The 18,391-nt window shown below is 41.3% G+C and overlaps 1 protein-coding gene across 12 annotated transcripts in view; it reads right to left on the reverse strand.

Moving 5' to 3' along the window:
* FOXN3 (forkhead box N3) overlaps positions 1 to 18,391 on the reverse strand; it is a 526,046-nt gene that overhangs the window by 18,090 nt on the left and 489,565 nt on the right. For 10 of the 12 annotated variants that reach the window (XM_069085960.1, XM_069085958.1, XM_069085957.1 and 7 more), the window contains one exon: positions 11,950 to 12,015. The exons of 1 other annotated variant lie outside the window; for it this stretch is intronic. In XM_069085960.1, the coding sequence (XP_068942061.1) occupies positions 11,950 to 12,015 (66 nt within the window). The remainder of the gene's footprint in view (positions 1 to 11,949; positions 12,016 to 18,391) is intronic. One more of the 12 variants, XM_069085967.1, reaches the window with a different exon arrangement.

The raw sequence follows: 18,391 nt of genomic DNA on the forward strand, positions 1-18,391 counted from the left end.
TCACCAGTGGACAGTATTCACTCTCTGTCTGCAGGACAGTCTCAGGGCTTCTTAGCGAACGGCCAGGTTCCAGGACTTCTTCAACAAAAGGACTGTCTTTCAGCAGTGGACAAATCTGGCAAAATAACATCAAAACAGACAGACAAAGTACCAGCAAAAAAGCCATGTCTCCTCAGTCCTTGGCAGCTCAGGGGGCAGGTCTCAAAAGTCCATGGCAATTCAAAGCGGCCACCAGCAATTCTCCTAGTCTCTCTCTCTCTCCACGAGGTGCTGCTTCCAAAAAGATCTTCTGCCTCTCTCTTGTCTCTCCAAATCTACGTCACCAGCTCCTCCCAGTTCAGGACTTTCTTTTCACATCAAAAAGTCCATCCCACAGGTGGGATTAACAAGCTCTGGGTTTTAACACAATCAATTTGAAAACCAAGCCAATACAGGGGAATCTTTAATTGCCATTACTATCACAAAAGTGCTTTATAAATGAATGATAATCGTAGATAATGGTAGCTGGATTCTCTTTTTTGTCCTCTGCGATGCCAATTCACTCCTTGTTAGATAAGGAAAGAGAAAAGTTAATCTGGTTCCTTCTTACCAACTCAGGTAAATGACTACGATGAGGCTGAAACTGTTGGCTAAAACATGGATTTATGACTATCTGTGGATTTCAGTGAATCAGACTGTACCTATTTTCTATTACAATTGAGAGATGGCTACATGATTTCAGAAGTCCCTTTAAGTCTGCTGTGTCTGCTTGACTTAAGAGAACAGACTGCCAAAGTACCAAGATCAAGAAACTGATTTAATAACAAAGCTTTCTGGCATACTGTGTGACAACTCACTTAAATGACATAGCTCACATCTTTACAAAAGAAAATCTAAATTTCTGCTAACTTAAGAAGTAAGCAGTCTACAATAATTAATAGATGGAAATGTTCTAAGTACATAGTGACATATGCAACGTAGTATTAGACATATGTGGAAGTGTATTTAGAGTCTGAATGCTTCCTAAAACAACATAGCTTTAAGTCAATTATTTTTTCCACATTCAAAGCCTTGTAATTAATTTTCCTTACTCTAGTCTCTTTCCTCTAATCCATCCTCTACAGAGCCATCAAACTGAAATATTTCTAAGGAAGAGATCTGACCATGTCACCCCCTACTCAAAATCCCTCAATCTGCCCTACTGCCTTGAAGATAAAATACTAAATCCTCAGCCTGGCATTCAGAGCCCTCTATAACCTGGCTCTCCCTTTTTGTACTCTCTGTTCTTGTCATACTGACCTGCCATCTGTTCCCCACGCACAATGTCTCACCTCTGGACTTTACACTTTTGTTCACAGAGTTTCCCCTGTCTGAAATGTAGTCTTTCCCTGCCTCTGCCTTGCATTAGTCCTTGTTTCCTTCAAAGCCCAACCGTTGTGCCTCCTCCTATAGAAGGTCTTTTCTTATCCATTCCACTTATTAGAACGTGTTTATGCTCTCTATTGCTTTGCTTCTTTCTATGTCCTTTGTAGTATTAAGTTGCTGCTTGTATCTACTCAGTAGGATATATAAGCTTTGGAGGAAGAAACTATCTTTCATTTTCTTTTTGCATCTCAAGCAGGAAGCACAGTGCCCCGCACATAAAAAATTTGATAAGTACATTGATTTGAACTAGATTCTAACAAGCCAGATAACAATGCTCAAAGTGTCCTAATCTGGCATCTAGTTCAAAGATATTTCTAAGATACTCTATGATGCAGATATGGAAAAAGCAAGCCAAATGTTTCTTTTTTCCACCAATGCCCCAAATGAAGATGATCCAATAAGCTACGTATTTAATGTCTCTCCAGAGGTCATGGTCCCTAGCCCAGAAGAATCTTGCTGCTGCCCCAGTATCATGACCTGTGTGGCAGACGTGGGTGAGCTGAGGTAGAATGAGAACACACGATGCTAAGACAAATGGACTCAGTTGAGCGGTCCTGCTACAAAACTGCAGTTTGGGCAAGTGGGTCTCCTGCAGTGGAAAAGCTAGGAAGACATAAAAGCCCTCCAAGCAGCAATAAACATAGAGGATGGCCAGAAGTTATAGACACAGACAAGTGAACTGCCCTAGAAGCTATAAGAACAATGCTGGAGAATATCTCAGCTTCCATCCAGTCAGTGCTGCAGAACGGCAAAACAGGTAAAAATAGGCCCAAACAGAAAATCCTAGGAAGCCTCAGAAATTCTGTGGGACATGTGGTGCCCTGATGGAACACATCCGGACAACGGCGGTGCTCAAGGTAACATGGTCTTCTCTGGGGACATATTACACTGGGTTTGCTAGCTTCAACCACTCAAAAATACCTGAGAAACTAACCAGAGAGTTCTCATTAGTGTCCAATACTGTGTCATACATACCCTGCACTAAAACTGAACTGAACTGAAGACATGAAAAGAAGGTAAAGTCAGTGACAAGATGGGCCAAAGGCAGGTCATGCCTTGTGACATCTTCTCCAACACTTTCAGTTCCACGGATCTGGGCACCGGATTATATTAGGCTTCAAACTGTAATAGAACTAGAGTCTTTTCACATGAGATAGACATCTCCTCAACAAAACTGGGAGCTCCATAAAGACAGCGACTATATCATATCCTTCTTTCAGTGGAGGGAGTGGCATATTGGCAACTGCTCCATAAACTTGAATCCAATAGTTTAGCCCTGACAGTCATCTGGCCCATGTCTGTCCCTCAAATCTCATCAAAGTGAGACTACCTGGACATCCTCCCTTACGGGGAAAGAGAGAAAAAAAGAATAAGCATTTATACACAGGACCTACTGTGTGCCGGGCACTGTGCTAAGTTAGCAATTTACAAATATTCTCTCATTTGATCCTCACAATAATGCTGGGAGGTAGGTGCGGTCATTATCCTCACTTTATAGTTGAAACATGCAGAGAGAGTCTAAGAAGTAATTAGCTCAGTCACACAGTTAGGGAGTGTCTCAGCCCAAATCTGAACTCAGGTCCTCCTGATTCTAGGCCCAGCATTCTATCCACTACACTACAGGTTGCAAGGAGGAAATACATGGAAACAAATTTTAAATACAGTTTCCTGATCTAGTTTTCTAAGCTCCCAAGGCCTTTATTTTCCACATGCCTAATAAATCACTCATAGCCAAGACAACCTCATCTCAGTTTCAAGAAAACTGGTTCTACACAGTGCTCCAGTTCTGCAGAAAGTTACATGCTCCCATGCCCACAGCAAATAACCACAATGGCAAACCAGGGGAAAAGAACAATGGCTTTATTTATTTTGCTTTCAATCGGATAGCAGTTAGGCCAGGTAAGAGACGTGGGGTGGAAGGTTTTGAGGAAAAGCTCCTGTAGTCTATCAGATGGTTTTATTTTATTTTTGGGGGTGGGTGGTCATCATCTGCAACATGAAGTTAACCCATGAAAGCATCATCCTGATGGATAAAATGTATTCACTTCAAAGGGACCATCAATGGCTAAATCTATCTCACTAAATTAGATTTCCCCCCCAAGCAATTCCTTGCATTTCCTAGGACTTCTGGCTCTCTAACCTGGGCTTATCCCACCATGTCCTTTAGAACATTCTTAGATGAAATTCAGGGCAGCTAGGTGGCACAGTGGATAGAACACCTGGGTTTGGAATCAGGAAGACTCATATAAGTGAGTTCAAATCTGGCCTCAGACATGTACTAGCTGTGTGACCCTGGGCAAGACACTTAACCCAGCTTGCCTCAGTTTCTTCATCTGTAAAATGATCTGGAGAAGAAAATGGCAAACCAGTCCCGTATCTTTGCCAAGAAAACCCCAAAATGAGGTCAGGACAAACGACAAAAGATGGATCGCAACTACAGCCCTAACTTTTTCCAACTTTGGTATTCATCAAGACTTTTTAATCACAAAGTTTTCATGTACAGATAGAAAATAAGCATGTCCAGGATGATATGCTGGCTGCTATAAGCCAACCATATGCACTTAACTGCTTCTCCCTTCTGTTTTTTTTTTTCCTTTTCTTTTTTCACTGCTTTGAACTAAGCTTCTGAAATATGAATTACCCCAAAGTGAGTCAAAGGTAGTACTTCCTCCAATAACAATCTTTTCTATCAGGGCCTATTTAGGTAAATTTCTGATATCATGTCACAGGCATTTTTCTCTACCATCACTTCCACCTAGTTCTCATGCACCCTTCAAGCAACAGAAATCTAAAAATTTCCCAAAGCAACATTCCTATTCTGTTGAAGGGAAGCTTCAACAGAAAGGAGACAGATTATCAGTTAAAAGCCAGTATGGTCAAGTACACATGTACTGGATGGGGAGCCAGGAAACGAGAATGCGTTCAAATGCTGGTTAAGACACTCACTAGGCTGGGAGACAATGGAGAAGCTGTTTGTGCCATCTCTGAGCCTTAGTTTTTTCATCCATAAAATGGGGATATTACTGGCACTCCCTACTCCACTGAAGTTGTGGTGAGGAAAATGTCTGGTGAGTTTATAGGTACACAAACATGTGAGATGCTAGAGCAGAGAAACTCTCTGCTCAAAACTGAGAATTCTTCATTATGGATTCATGGTCTCACTGGAAATAGGAAGTCCTGAGGACCTACCATGTTTCAGGCACTGTGCTAAGTGCTTCATAATTATCCTATCATTTGATCCTCACAAGAAACCAGGGGTAGGGAGGTAGGAGCTCTTATTATTTCCATTTCATAGCTGAGGAAACTAATGCAGAGAGGTTGTTTGACTCATCTAAGGTCACCAAGCTAGGCAGGATTTCAACTCGGGCCTTATGAACTTGAGGCCTAACATTTTATCTACCAAACCACCTGGCAAAGAGCCCAAATCTCACTCATTTTGTTTTTACTTCTTGGGAGACTGTGCCATTGATATCTACAGCTGCGAAGGCCTAGCTACTAAGGCTTGCGAGTTTCAAACAGGGATGAAATAATGCCACTGCATATTCTTCTCCTACGCCTGCCTGCCAACCATATCCCAATGATAGGAATATATAAGGAATCTTTATTTTCACCAGGATAAAAAATCAAAAGACACAAACTCAACTTGTAATTTAAGATCACCATTCAGAAATAAAACCCTCTGTGACCAGATTTGGTTTTTTAAAAAGGATGATACTGTGGAGCACACGGGGAAAAAAAAGGAATTTTGGAACTGGAAGACCCTTACCACCAGCGGCCTCCGCATCCGTCCTGTCCTGGCGCTGAGCTGCCGCGACTGCTTCAGCCACTAAATGCAGCTCAGCGCTCCCACTGGGGCCTTTGGAGGAGAGCCCTGGCTGACACTAATAGAAGCCACAAGGTGAGCAGCAGGTGATTCCGCTAATCCTTCCTTTTCCTGAAGTTGGTTCTCCCACCTGCTTCTTTGGAAGTGACGGGGAAAGGGAGAGAGAACGCACTGTTTTCAGGATGCCCTTCCTTCTACTCCTGCTGGCACAGACGACGGAGATCCTCGGTTCCAGGCAGAAAGCCTCCGTGTTGCTGGGGAGGTCTGCTATTTCTGACCTTGTCATTCTCCTTTCTGCTTAGGGTTTCTCAATTCATATGCTGGCACAATGGCCACACTTAGGAGACTCTGGGTAACTTGCTTCTTTCTCCCAGGTGTGATATGCAAGTCTGATTCATTACTTAGGGGCTTGTCTCTGACCACTTCCAAAAGCAGAGTATTTACGGTATATGAAAAGGGGCACTGAACCTGGAGTCTAAAAGGCTTAGGTTCAAAACCCTACTCTAAAACTTGGAAATTCTATGACTTGGGGAACATGGTATTTTTCTTTTCTAAGGCTCAGTTTCCTCACTAGTTAAAGTGGGGGATGATGGATCTATAAAACCTGCCCCAAGGGTGTTGTTGTGAGGCTATAAGCAAGCACTTTGTCAGCCTTAAAATGCCACAGAGACATGAACTATAATTAATACATGATAAGACTTTACAGGTGATATAAATGAGTAATGGTGATTTGGTCTCTCCTGACTTCAGTTGGGGTTAAGGATAATTCACACCCTGCCAGAAAAGCACGGCAGAGCTCAAACCTTGAAGATGGCACCTCTAATCTTTTGAAAAATTTTTCTGCCTCAGCATTTCTCAAATTAATTTGGCCACAGGATAGCACAGGGCTTGAAATATAATGGCAGAACCCTTACATGCAGGACTGGAGCAGTCTGGAAATGTGCAATCTCTCTCTCCTGGTAAGAAGAAGCACATGCAATGTGATGGGGGAAAACCAAACCAAACCAAACCAAACACTGGGACTGTCCTCAGAAGACCTCATCTGGAGCTGTGATCCTGTGACCATGGGTAAATCACTTCCCCTTCAATCAGGCCTTAGTGTAGTTTCCTCATTTCTGCTATGAGAGGGCAAGGCCAGATGATATCTAAGTTAAGCCTCCACAGTTCTAAAATCTTATGATTCTATTCATGCTCATGGGAGGAGACTTTGGGGGAAAAAGGAAGGAAATCAAATATATTTTCATGCTGAAAAACAGATGCGGATATATATGCATTGTTCATATGCACATAAATTGAATTTATTATGTTGGAGGGGAAAATACCAATAATCTTAAAATTTTCTTATAGAATCTTCATTTACACCACTCATGATATTGTGATGGGTTCTGGAAGAATGGGGTTTGGGGAATATAGCGATGGACTATAACCTTAACCACAAGACCTAGAGATTAGTCAGGCAGGAACTCTCTTTAAAAGTACATATGCACACACAGAGATCCCCAAAGCAGTGGAGACCGGTTTTTTAGAACAGACCCTCTACCTCTGGACTTTCAATCTTTAAACAAACCCTGAGGTCGGTAGTAAATTATACACCCAAAGAATGGATGCACAGCCTTAGATTTCCATTACATATATACTGCTGGCACATGGGGAAGACCCCCTTATGATGAATTTATGGGAGAAGATGGTCAAGAGGTATAGAGGATGGGCAGACATGTATGGGTCACAATCTGCCTCCTTGGAAGGACTGATGATAATCACAGAGAGGCCCTTGAAGTACACCCTGATGAAAAGTGGTCAGCAATTCTTCAGTTACTCAGGCAGCAGCCCAGTAAGAATGCCCCCAACAGGCAAAGAAATGAGGATACTCCTCAAGACGGCAAAAAAAAATTTGACCACACAGGAAGGTTTCCAGCTTAATGTGATCCCATAAAACAGTGGCAACCTTCTAACCTCCAAAATAGCTATGCTTCTTGACTGGCTGCATACAGACTTCCTACCTAGCATCAAGGAGCTGTGCTAATAGCCCCTTCTTGAGGTCTACACAACTTCAAATGGTTAAGACTGGCTCCCTGACAGAGCCCTGGAGCTCTGCCAAGTTCACTGCTACTGAAGCTTTGCTTGCAACAGCCAGCCAGCTCAATGGAGCTGAGTTACATGGCAGGTGTGGATGGGGGCAAGAGATCTAAGGAGCTGAGGGACGGGAGAGCTCAAGTGGGGTGACTGGCAAGAATGGCCAGCAAAAGGGAGGCCTCTCAGGCAATGCATGGCAGCCATTAATTGCTAGGAAACGGAGGTGGCAGCAGGCAGATCAGGTTAGGGGGCCATGATCTGAGTGAGGGCAGTTCAAGAAGGAAGTCGCACAGTACCACCAAAGAAAGCCTTGTAAACAGTAGCCTGGTCACAGCTGTGAACTGGAGGAAAAGATCCAGGCCTACTTGACATGACACGTCAAGAGCTTCTGGCTCCTTTGCCTTTTTCTAGCCACACTCAGCCCACAAGAATAGCGCCATCCGCGAGCAGCAAGGTCTTCCAACAGACAATGAAATGCATCTGTCTACTGAGAAACATTCCCACACACCTGCTTATATATATATACACACCCATATCTACAATCACTGGTTGCTGTTCCCACCACGTGGCCGTTATCTGGACTAATCAGTTACTAAGACATTATCTTTCAACTGGCTTTGCATGGGAAAGTGGAGAAAAATAACCACTGTATACATACGTCTTGGGAAAACTGAAGGTTGAGAGCTCCTGAGTTATTACGGGGACATGACAATTCCATTTTTAAGGTCACATCTCTAAAGAGAATGGAGTGGTTTCACCTAAATAAATTTTTTGAGACCTGAAAATAACACCTCTATAAGTATATAGTGGCTTCCTTAGAGAAGCACATTCTTTAAAAAAAGAAAAAATCTTAGCCTTTTTTTTCCCCAAGAGACTTGCTGTTCCAGGAAAACATCTAAAGGTTTCCTGCCTCTGCACCTTTGCTCACATCATGTTCCCTATACCTGAAATCCACTCCCCCTTTCCTTAATCAGTTTTCTACTTGTTGAAATCCACCTAACCCTCAAGGCCTACTTCAACTGCTATTTCCTACATGAAACTCTCTCCTTCATCAAATGAAAACGATCTCTTCTCCTCGGAACTCTCCTAATACCCTGCTTGTACTACTTCCACTCATTAATCACATTCTCTTTTGTAATTTATCTTGATGTCATTTTGCCTACTAGACTTGCTCCTTGAGAACAAGTAGGCATTATTTCTACTTCTACCTTCCTACTGCAGTGCCCGGCACACATAAATAAGGGTGGCTTGGCTGATATAAGCCACTGACAGGTATTCAGTCTGTGCTGCTCTCTCCTTCCAACTGAGTCAGGGTTTATAATAGAGGGGGCAGTGGCAAAGTGAGGGGAGGAGCGATCCACATCTAATTAAGGCCTAAGCTCTACTGGGGCCCCTCCTGCTTGGCTGAAGAGGGGTGACAAATGATCCAGTGACTGTATTACTCTTTGCCTGACTAACCTTTGGGTCTGAAGTCTGGGCCATCCCCCTTTCCAACCTTAGGGATATTACTTGGGAAGGGCGGGAGGGAAGACAACTGATAACAGGACCTTAGGTGATACCTAGAACAGCAGCTGACATTTACGTTAGCACCTGAAGGTTTTCAAAGAACTATTTCATCTGATTTTTATGACAACCCTCTGAGGTATGCTTTATTGTGCTCTCCATTCTACAGATAAGGAAAGTTGAGGCCCAGAGAGATGAAGGATTCCTTTGGTCACATTATTATAAAGTGTTAGAAGCAAGACCCTTCTTAACTGTTGTTGTTTCTGTATGGCAAAAGGTTGGGGAGAAAACAGTCATTATCTGGAAGGATGGAAATAGAGAAACCTTAGTAGTGAATCAGCAAATCTGCTTAACTAACTCTTGGTCCAGCTTGGCAGGTAGATGAAGCAGTGGATAGAGAGCTGGGCCTGCAGTCTGGAAGACTTGAGTTCAAATCTAGCAGAGGACGCCTACCAGCTGTGTGACCCTGATTAAGTCATTTAACCTCTATTTGCCTCAGTTTCCCCAACTGTTAAATGGGGATAAGAATAACAACTACTTCCTAGAGTTACTGTGAGAATCAAGTAAAAAAAATATTTGTAAAATGCTTATTAGCCTGGTAAATAGTAGGCACTATATAAGTGCTAGCTATGATTATCATGATTATTCACTAAATCACGTTGTCTTGGGGATGCCTATCAGTCTCCTGTGGGCCCAGGCCCTCTCTTAGGAAGACTTGCCGATTCACTCCTAAGGTATCTCTATTTCCATCCTTCCAGATGATGGTTCAGTTCTCTTCTCATCCTTCCCTCGTACAGGAAGTGCAGGTCTTCAAGGAGATGCAACAGGAGGAATGAGGAGCTGACGAGGAGTGAGAGTCAATACAGTTTCCAAAGGAAACATGAGGTGGTTTTTTGGTTTGGTTTGGTTTTAAATGCTTACCCTTTTGCAACAAACAAAGCCAAGGAGACAAGGTAAAAGCATTTTCTTCATGGCCCACAGCTTTCTGAGAAGTAGCAGTGAAACCAGAAGAGCCAGCAATCAGGAGGACTGAACCCCATTTAGCTATTTGGATGTGAATGTTGGAAAATGATTGGCGAGTCACATGATTATCCTCGTCAAATCAAGATCCCTCTCCCTAGTTTCTGCTTTTCTTTCTTTTTAAAAGTAGCTGCCACAGAGGTAGTAATGAAGGTTTGTGGTCAAAGTCACCAGGTTCATGGTTACAGATGAATAACCCAGTCACACCCATAGGGGCATCTTCCCCTTTCTTTAAAGTCCTCTTTAGCAGCTTCATTCTCAAAAGGAATTTTGCTGCTGTGATCACAAGTAATCATAGACAAGTCATGTGGAGTCTTTTTTACGCTGCTATCTATAATCAAGTCCTTCTGGTTGTCATGTGATAAGTTAGGCGAGTGGATTTATAAGTTACTCACTATAGTATCTATAACACAGAACTGTAAACCTGAGATTTACTTTTCTTGAACCACGATCTTTGGATGGAGAATTTCCATTTCTCCATAATTTCAAGTGCAAGTTGAAGGATGGGTTGACTTACCAGTCTATCTGCTTACTAGATGTGTTTTTAATGTTGTGGGCTGGGCACAAATAGGTACAGTTCGGCACAATTCTAGTACCAGAACAATGCAAATAAAAGAAGAAAAATTGGGAATGTCTTTAAAAGGAGATTACAAGATAAGAACATTAATTCCAAGGCATGGTAACTCTGAAATTCCTAAATTCATTTCAAAAGAAATGGAGAGAAATGATGGAGTCGAGTTTCCTAAGACTGAAAAGGAGATGTCCTCTAAGGGAGGTGACTCAGAATACTCACAGCAGGGGAAGTTGCCAAAAAAACACACCTTCATTAACAATATGTACTACACTTGGGTGTTTCGCAAGATGATGACTTGTCTGCAATCAAATGGTCTCCACACTCTTCAGACCTGTGGGCCACTGAAACTTTCAAGATCCATTCTCTCCTAAGGAGTTGTGCAGGAGGGTAGGTTGGTCAGTGTAGCCTGACAAAAGCCAATACTTCCAAAAGAAGAGCTCCTGGTTGGCCAGTTGTACCAAAGGTACTTTTGCTGGAGATCCACAGAGCTCCTAGTTTTGAATTTGTGTTATTTCTTCTTTAAATGGGGCTCCTAGTTTTGAATGTTTTATATTCTATCGTATTGCTCCTGCCAAGCTCGGGTTGAGGAGGAAGTGGCTGGCCACCTGTCCCCAGAAGTTCTGAGTTTGGAGAGCAGGCAGAGTGGGACCAGCCTCACGAAGGATGATTTTTCCAGAATCCAATGAAGCTTTGTTTAATTACCACAATTCTTCATGCAGAGGTCAGAAGATCTTCTTGCAACTACAAATCTGATCCATAGAGATCTCTTCTCATACCTGATAAGCAAGATCTATCCTAGCCTCACTGGACAGTGCCAGGAAAACTGGGAAAGGGTAACAGGAAGAAATTTTCATTAGAAAGAAAGGAGCTTCCCCTAAGACCTGGTACTTCTAAAGAGTTAACAGGGGCTGAACAAAGGAATAGTGTTGCTAGGAGTTGTCTCCAATGTCCCGGTTTTTCATAATCAGGAAGAGATGAAGAGGGGATGTACTCAGCAACCCCCAAATGCCAGGAAGGGTGCTTTAGAGTATCTATTTTGGGGTTCCTTATTGATCCCTGTGGTTGCAACCAAGTGATTCCTTCCCTGGAATGCTCTCTCCTTTATCTCCGAGAGCCTGCTGCTGGAAAGTGAGGGTCACATTGGTCCTGGTGAAAGAGAGATTTCTAAGAGCGTGCACTGCCTAGGGCTCATGTGCTCATCTATCCCCAGATATTCTCTCTGATTGGAGCCCCCATACTCACACGATTTTTCCTTCAGGAAAAAGAAATACTCACAATAGTTCATTGGATGGTCTATTTCACTTTCCCCCACACTAATTGGTATGCACCGAACTCTTCCTTAAGCCTTAACACATACAGATGTATGCATACGTACATGTACATGAAAGCAAGTCTGTAAACCTATGCTTTTTAGAAAGTAAGAAGTCTTCATGGGAAGTTGTGTGTGTGTTTTTTTTTTTTTAGCATTAGTTTCTCCTAGGGTCTGGCACATAAATGAGAAGGTTAAGTTGACAAGTCTATGGTGCTGTATGCTATAGAAATATCTACTCACAACCTGCTTGTATCTCAGGGGGAGTATTCAAAAGCATCATGGCAGTGGCAGCATCAATGTCAGGATCTGGAAAAATCAACCAATAAATACATTATTTACAACGGGGCCAATTTGTGTGTGTGTTTTTCCCCCTGTAAGTTATTGTTTACTGAATGCAACAGTGAAAAGAACTAGGAAATAGAGGAGATATCCCAAGGGTGTCCTCCTTCCCTTTTTTGCATATGGGGATAGAAAAAGACTATTCTAGAGTTAGGATTTAAAGGATGTGTCCCAAGGCTTCAATTAAAAAGACATTAAAAAAAAAGAGAGAGACCTCTATTTTGGCAAAGAGGGCTCCTTTTCACTGCATTCATTTCATAGTTCGCATTGTATTTTCCTGAGAAGTAATCTGTGCCACTTGCCTGGCACCCCCCTTCTCCCCTGGGGGAAAAAAACAAAACCAAAAACAAAACAAGGAAAGGTCTAGCCATTTTCTTATAGCTCAGGGAAATTAAACACACCTGCATGGGGAGGGGGGAGAGAGGGGGGAATAAAAACATGACATTTGGTCACTTCTACTCATCAGCAGAATTTAAATGGTCACTTCTGGGACTGTGCGTGCACAGTGGTGGCAGAGTATATATTTTTGAGAAATATAAAGTTCCCTTCTTGAGGGCACCATCACTTGCTTCAAAATCTATTGCTGCTTTTTAATAAGAAAGGGGAAAAAAAAGAAGTCATCACAGCATTGCCGTTATTCTTAATAGGTTTCTGAATCCATACCGATCCGCCAGTTGACAGATGGCAGGTTATAGAGACAGAGAAAAATATTATCCTTTTATAACTAAATTCACTTTCCTCTGAGAAGCAGCAGAGGCCGCTGCTATGGAAATAAAGGTCACCATGGCAACAGTAAACAACCCTCAAGAATGGCCACTGAATACACTGAAAAGAACATCTGCCCCAGCACAGTGTCCCAGCTGCCCTGGGGCGAAACTTGCTAATAGTGCAGTGATGCCCCGTGACAGGAGCCGCCGCCTGTACCCTGTCCAAATAAATGAAGTGTGCAATTGAAGCCGACATCAAAATGCCTGCCCTTGCAGATTACTGCCTCTGTGCCTCCAAACTGAATGACTAATGATTTGGGGGGTGGGGGGAGTTGTTATTTGTCAGTTTTTGTACTAGATTACATACCAAAAAATTCAATTTACTGTGAATAGCTCCATGGCACTTTATTTGGGGTATTATGTTAGAAAATTACTTTTTACTGTTTAAAAAAAAAAGTACATTTTTCATGCTTTAGATGTGCCGTTTAATTTCCAGGGGGATAATGTGATCCAGGAGAAAACCCCACAAGCTATTAATAATGTGCATTGTGCTGGCTATAAAGGACATTGTCCTCACACTTCCCCCCTCCCCACAAGGTAAACTAACTATACTTTGAAGTACTTTTTGCCTATGGGAGGCCAGTTGCACACAATCCCTAATGGAGTGAGGTCTTAACTTTAATGAATACATCCTGCAAGAAACAGGTAAAACAACTTGTTTAGCAACCTATAATACTGAATTCCTGAAACAGCCATCTCATGGCGCTAAGAACTCGGTAGATATTCAACAAATAATTCTTGACTGATTAACTTAAAACTGATGTAAAACAGCAGTCCCAGGACTCTTGACATTACTAACATGGTTCCTACTTACATAGATGGCCAACACAGAGACCAACAGGTGTTTATCTGCAGATTTTCTCACGGTCCTGTTGTCAAGATTGGCTAGAGTAGCTCTGAAGAAATAGGATTTTGTAAACTCAGGCTTACACTGGTATTTTGGGAGGTGTGAAGAACGATCCATAGGTTATGGCATATTAGCATGAGATTTTTTTTTCTTCTCACATACCAAACAGTCTAAAAACCCCTTTCCCCTGTTTGTCCCTTTTTGTGGAATTGTTATTAAAACAATTTCTTTTCTCATCAAGTTTGTGTGTTGTCACTGGAGAATGGTAAAGACTAAAGTAAATTACTGGTTGCTCAGCCAGGTGGTTTCAAATTAGTTACCCAGAATGCTCAACTTTAGTGTCATTATAAGAAGATTTGCAGGAAGTAGAACAAATGGAATACAATAAAGTGGTTAGAGATCTTTTTTTAAATAGGGTTTTCAAGAAAATGTAGGTGAAATATTTCTGTTTTCCTTCAGAAGAAAGGGCATACTCTGACACTAGAAAGCACTGGGAAAGGTAGATATTTTAATAGGAAAAAAGAAGAAAAGCTAACCAAAGGAGAACACACAACTATCCACATGCAAAAGGATCCATAACAAATGAAACAGAATCCCTTTCAGTTTCTAGTCTGAGTATAAATAACCAAGCTTTTCATGATCTCATTCACATGATTTTTCCAGTGAGTCCCACTTCTCTGCCCTCCGAGGACTAAAAGCTGGACGGCACAAGCCCAGAGGATCAAGCCCTTTGTAGTTTTATAAGGTGAAGGAATTTGGAAGCCTTGACAACAATGGAAGAAATGATGCAGGATTTTCTCTGGCTTTGGAGGTGATGCACTTAAGCATCACCTTGAAAAACTGGACTCAAAGAACCAAACTGTATATATATCTTACCATATTAAGTCAATTCACACAGACAGATGACTAAATGAAAACTGGAATAGCAAGTGACAACGCTTTTCTGAGGCGAGGGCCTCATTTCTTCATTCTTCATTTTTTTTTCCTAATTGATTAGTGCAATGATTATAATGAGACCTACTACCCTAGACTTAACAAAAGACAAGAAAGAGAAGTTTAAAGGCATAAACCAAATATTTTTTCTAAATCTAATATGTTGAAATTGGCTTTGCAGGTATATATTTATTTTCTAGAGTCACACGCTATAATATGTGGATAGCAAGAACACTTCCCAGTGTTGTTGTGAGGATAAAATGAGATATTGGTAAAACAGTTTAAACCTTTAAGTGCTATATAAATGGCAGCTGCTATTGTTACTGCTGTTAGCACCAGACATCTATATTGTAGACTTCAGTGGACCATTTGTTCTAAATCTAACCCAAGTCTTCTAGTCTATCAGTCAGGCCTTCTAACATACCTAACTCATTGGCTACTTCTTGATATTCTGGTCCACCTTGTTTAAATCCTATTGGTCTGTCAAATCCCTTTTATTTCTTACAAGGGCTTTAAACAGAAACAAATTCTATTAGCTAGTTCAGCTCTTCTCTGAAGTTAGCAAAACATCTCAGATTTTTCTACTCTATCTGAAGTTTGCTAAAACTATCCTTCTTTAATTGTGATTCCTCCTGTCTTTTTTAGTTCCTGGAGAGCAGAAACAAAATTTTTCCCCCTTTTTATTACTTTCCAATTTTGCCCCGATCAAATCTTGAACTTTGGTCAAACAAGTCTACTTGCTATCCCTACCACAGAACATAATATGTGAATAAGTAATTAAGTATCCTTCTCACTTTTCTCCCCCTATCTGAATCTTGAAGGATGCTTCAAAGTACATTGTGGGAACCACCTCCTGAATGAAGCCTTCCTTGACTTGGGAGCCCACCATGCTCTCTGCCTCCTTTGTACTCAAGAACGCTTCCCAAACCGTACCACTCAGGTCACTTGTAACAGTGCTTTGTATCATTATTATTAATATTTAACAACCTGAGTCATATTTACGGTTTTGCAAAGTGCTTAACACTCTTCTGTGGTATTTCCCACATAAGGATTGCGAGGCTCAAAGTTTAATAATTTGCCCATGGTCACACAAGTGCTAGGGTTTGGATTCAGGCAGCATTACTTTTGACATGGGTCCAAACCAGCAAGACTGAAACAACCAGAGATGGAGTCTTAAATTGACAAGAAAGACAAAGGGATAGGGTTGAGCTAAAATGACATGCTACCACTCTTGAGTTCTACTTTATCCCTTTCAGCATTAGTTGACAATTCATTAAAAGAGAAAGAGATAGTGGAGATGATTAGCAGGTGGAATGAAGCAGGAAATGGGAGATGGGATTCACCACAGGAGATGATGTTATCTTTTTCATGGCAAAAATTGGAGATATTCTCACATCCATGGAGACTAGAGAGAAAGTGACCCTGCTGAGGTCAGTGGCCAAGTACTATGATTTGATCATAAATGATATGATTAAAGAAGTTAAAGAAAGTCATAAACTGGATTCTAATTTGTGAAATAAAAAAATCTATCGTATAGGACTTGGAGATAGGAAGATCCATGACAGAATAGCAGTTTGACAAAGTGGCCTTTAATCTCAAAAAAACACACATACTACTCCCTCCCCCCAACCTAAAAACCTTTCTGTTCTGAAGAAATCGAGCAAACCAGAATAAATATTTTGTCTGATAAGATGTAAAGATAAGCTAATTTGTACTTTCTTTTGATGTAATATTATGTCCTCTATACATAAGTAGAGATTTTCTCTCAATTGATGGAGCTTAGCTTCAAAAAAAAAACCCAAACCAAAAAAGCAGTTATTCACTGCAGTGTTAATAAATATCCAAATTCCAGGTTAGGTTTACATCATCACCTTGGTGAGTAGCAAGTATTCCTATCAACTAAAACATTGCGTGGGAAAGCAATTTCCTCTGAATTCTGTCTTTCTTCATCCCTGAAAAGGCCTAATTCTTTCTACTTCATGGGGGAAGGGACACCTCCAAAATTTAGAAGATAATGTGGTATAGGAGGAAGAGCTATGGAAGCAGGTGTCAGAGGATTTGGGTTCTAGCCCCAACTTTTCCATTGAGGAGCTTTCAGACCTTGGGCAGTTGGTGCTATAAATGGACTGAATTCTAGATTTGGAGTAAGGAAGCCCTGAGTTTAAATTCTACTTCAGATACCTACTATCTATGTGAACCTAGACCAGAGATGTGGCCTCAGGGCCATTGGTTCCCTACCCCTGACCTAGAAAAATCACTGAATTTTTTTTTTGTTTGTTTTGGCGGGCAATTGGGGTTAAGTGACTTTCCCAAGGTCACAGCTATTTTTTGTGTTAAGTGTCTGAGGCCGGATCCAAACCCAGGTCCTCCTGACTCCAGGGCTGGTGCTCTATTCACTGCGCCATCTAGCTGCCCCTAATCACTGAATTTCTGCTAGCCTAAATTTCTCTATCTGTAAAAATAACAGCACCTGTCTTACAGGGCTGCTGGGAGGATGACATAGCATACATAAAGGAATTTTCAAACTCGAAATGCTAGCTATTATTGCTGTTGTGATCTTTTATCTTCCTAGGCCTTTCCCCCCCCTCATCTGTAAAATGTAAGAGGTTGGACTAGAAGATAGCTAGTGTTGCACGATGATATATTCAAGAATGCAGAATGGGACATAATTTTGGACCCGTGGGATTCTTTTTGGCTTGACCATGCCACCTTTGTTCTTTTTAAAGTGCAGGGGGGTAGGTGAGAGGAAGAGAAAATAAATGCCTATTATAACTGAAAAATAGAATGAAATTTTAAAAAACACCACTAGGCTTGAGGTTGATAAAATGCTAAGCAAAATATTTGGGAAGAGACCAATTTTTGGTTTCTCTTCTGTTGTGGGTATCAGTGAAGGCTTCATGGAGGAGGTGGCATTGAGGTGGCACTGAGACAGGCCTTGATGAAAGAGATCTTGCCAGCATCAGAAAAGTCTGGGACAGAGCTCAGGTGGAAGGTTAGTCATATGATAGGGACAAGTCATCTACATCTCAACTGCTTCTTATGCAAAATGAGCAGAATACATATACTGCTTTCCTCCAGAGTGGAGGAGATCCGATGATTGAATGTGTTTGGAGCACTTTGTAAGCATAAGGTCATAGAGAAATGTGAATTTATTATCATTATATTTTAATGTATCATAACATGTTACATGATTACATGTATAAATATAATACTGATAATAATATCTGCAAAAACATAATGCATTTTCCGCTCTTCACATGTGTACAGAGAGGTCACCTATATGAATAGGTGTTTTTCTATATGCTCCCAATAAAACCGAAATAGACAAGTACAAGTGGGTTAGCCAGAATGGGGCAACTTAGAAAGGATACTGAGCTAAATGTTCCAGGACCCTAGTCAATCATTTGCTAGGGACAATTTCCTGTGGCACCCCTCCCCCCTTGAGGGATGAATACCTGTTAGGATATGGCTCAGAACCCATACTTTACTTTGACTTAAAGCATTAAACATTACGCTCACTTGTATTCATTCCAAAGGGGCAATAACACTTTTAAAAAAACAACTAGGTTGTATTGCACTACTACATACATAATAAAAAGCAATGTATGACAATACTAGCTTACATATATGTGTATATATGTGTATGTATGTGTATGTACATATATGTATACACACGAGCAGATGGACAGATGTATCTATCTACATATCTATATATAGACATGTATCTCCATCTGTCCATCTATCAATTCATCTATCTATCTATCTATCTATCTATCTATCTATCTATCTATCTATC

Source organism: Petaurus breviceps, unplaced genomic scaffold (assembly GCF_028583685.1).
Source record: "Petaurus breviceps papuanus isolate PSGF00001 unplaced genomic scaffold, PetGlider_PUasm1.0 177, whole genome shotgun sequence".
Taxonomy (NCBI): domain Eukaryota; kingdom Metazoa; phylum Chordata; class Mammalia; order Diprotodontia; family Petauridae; genus Petaurus; species Petaurus breviceps.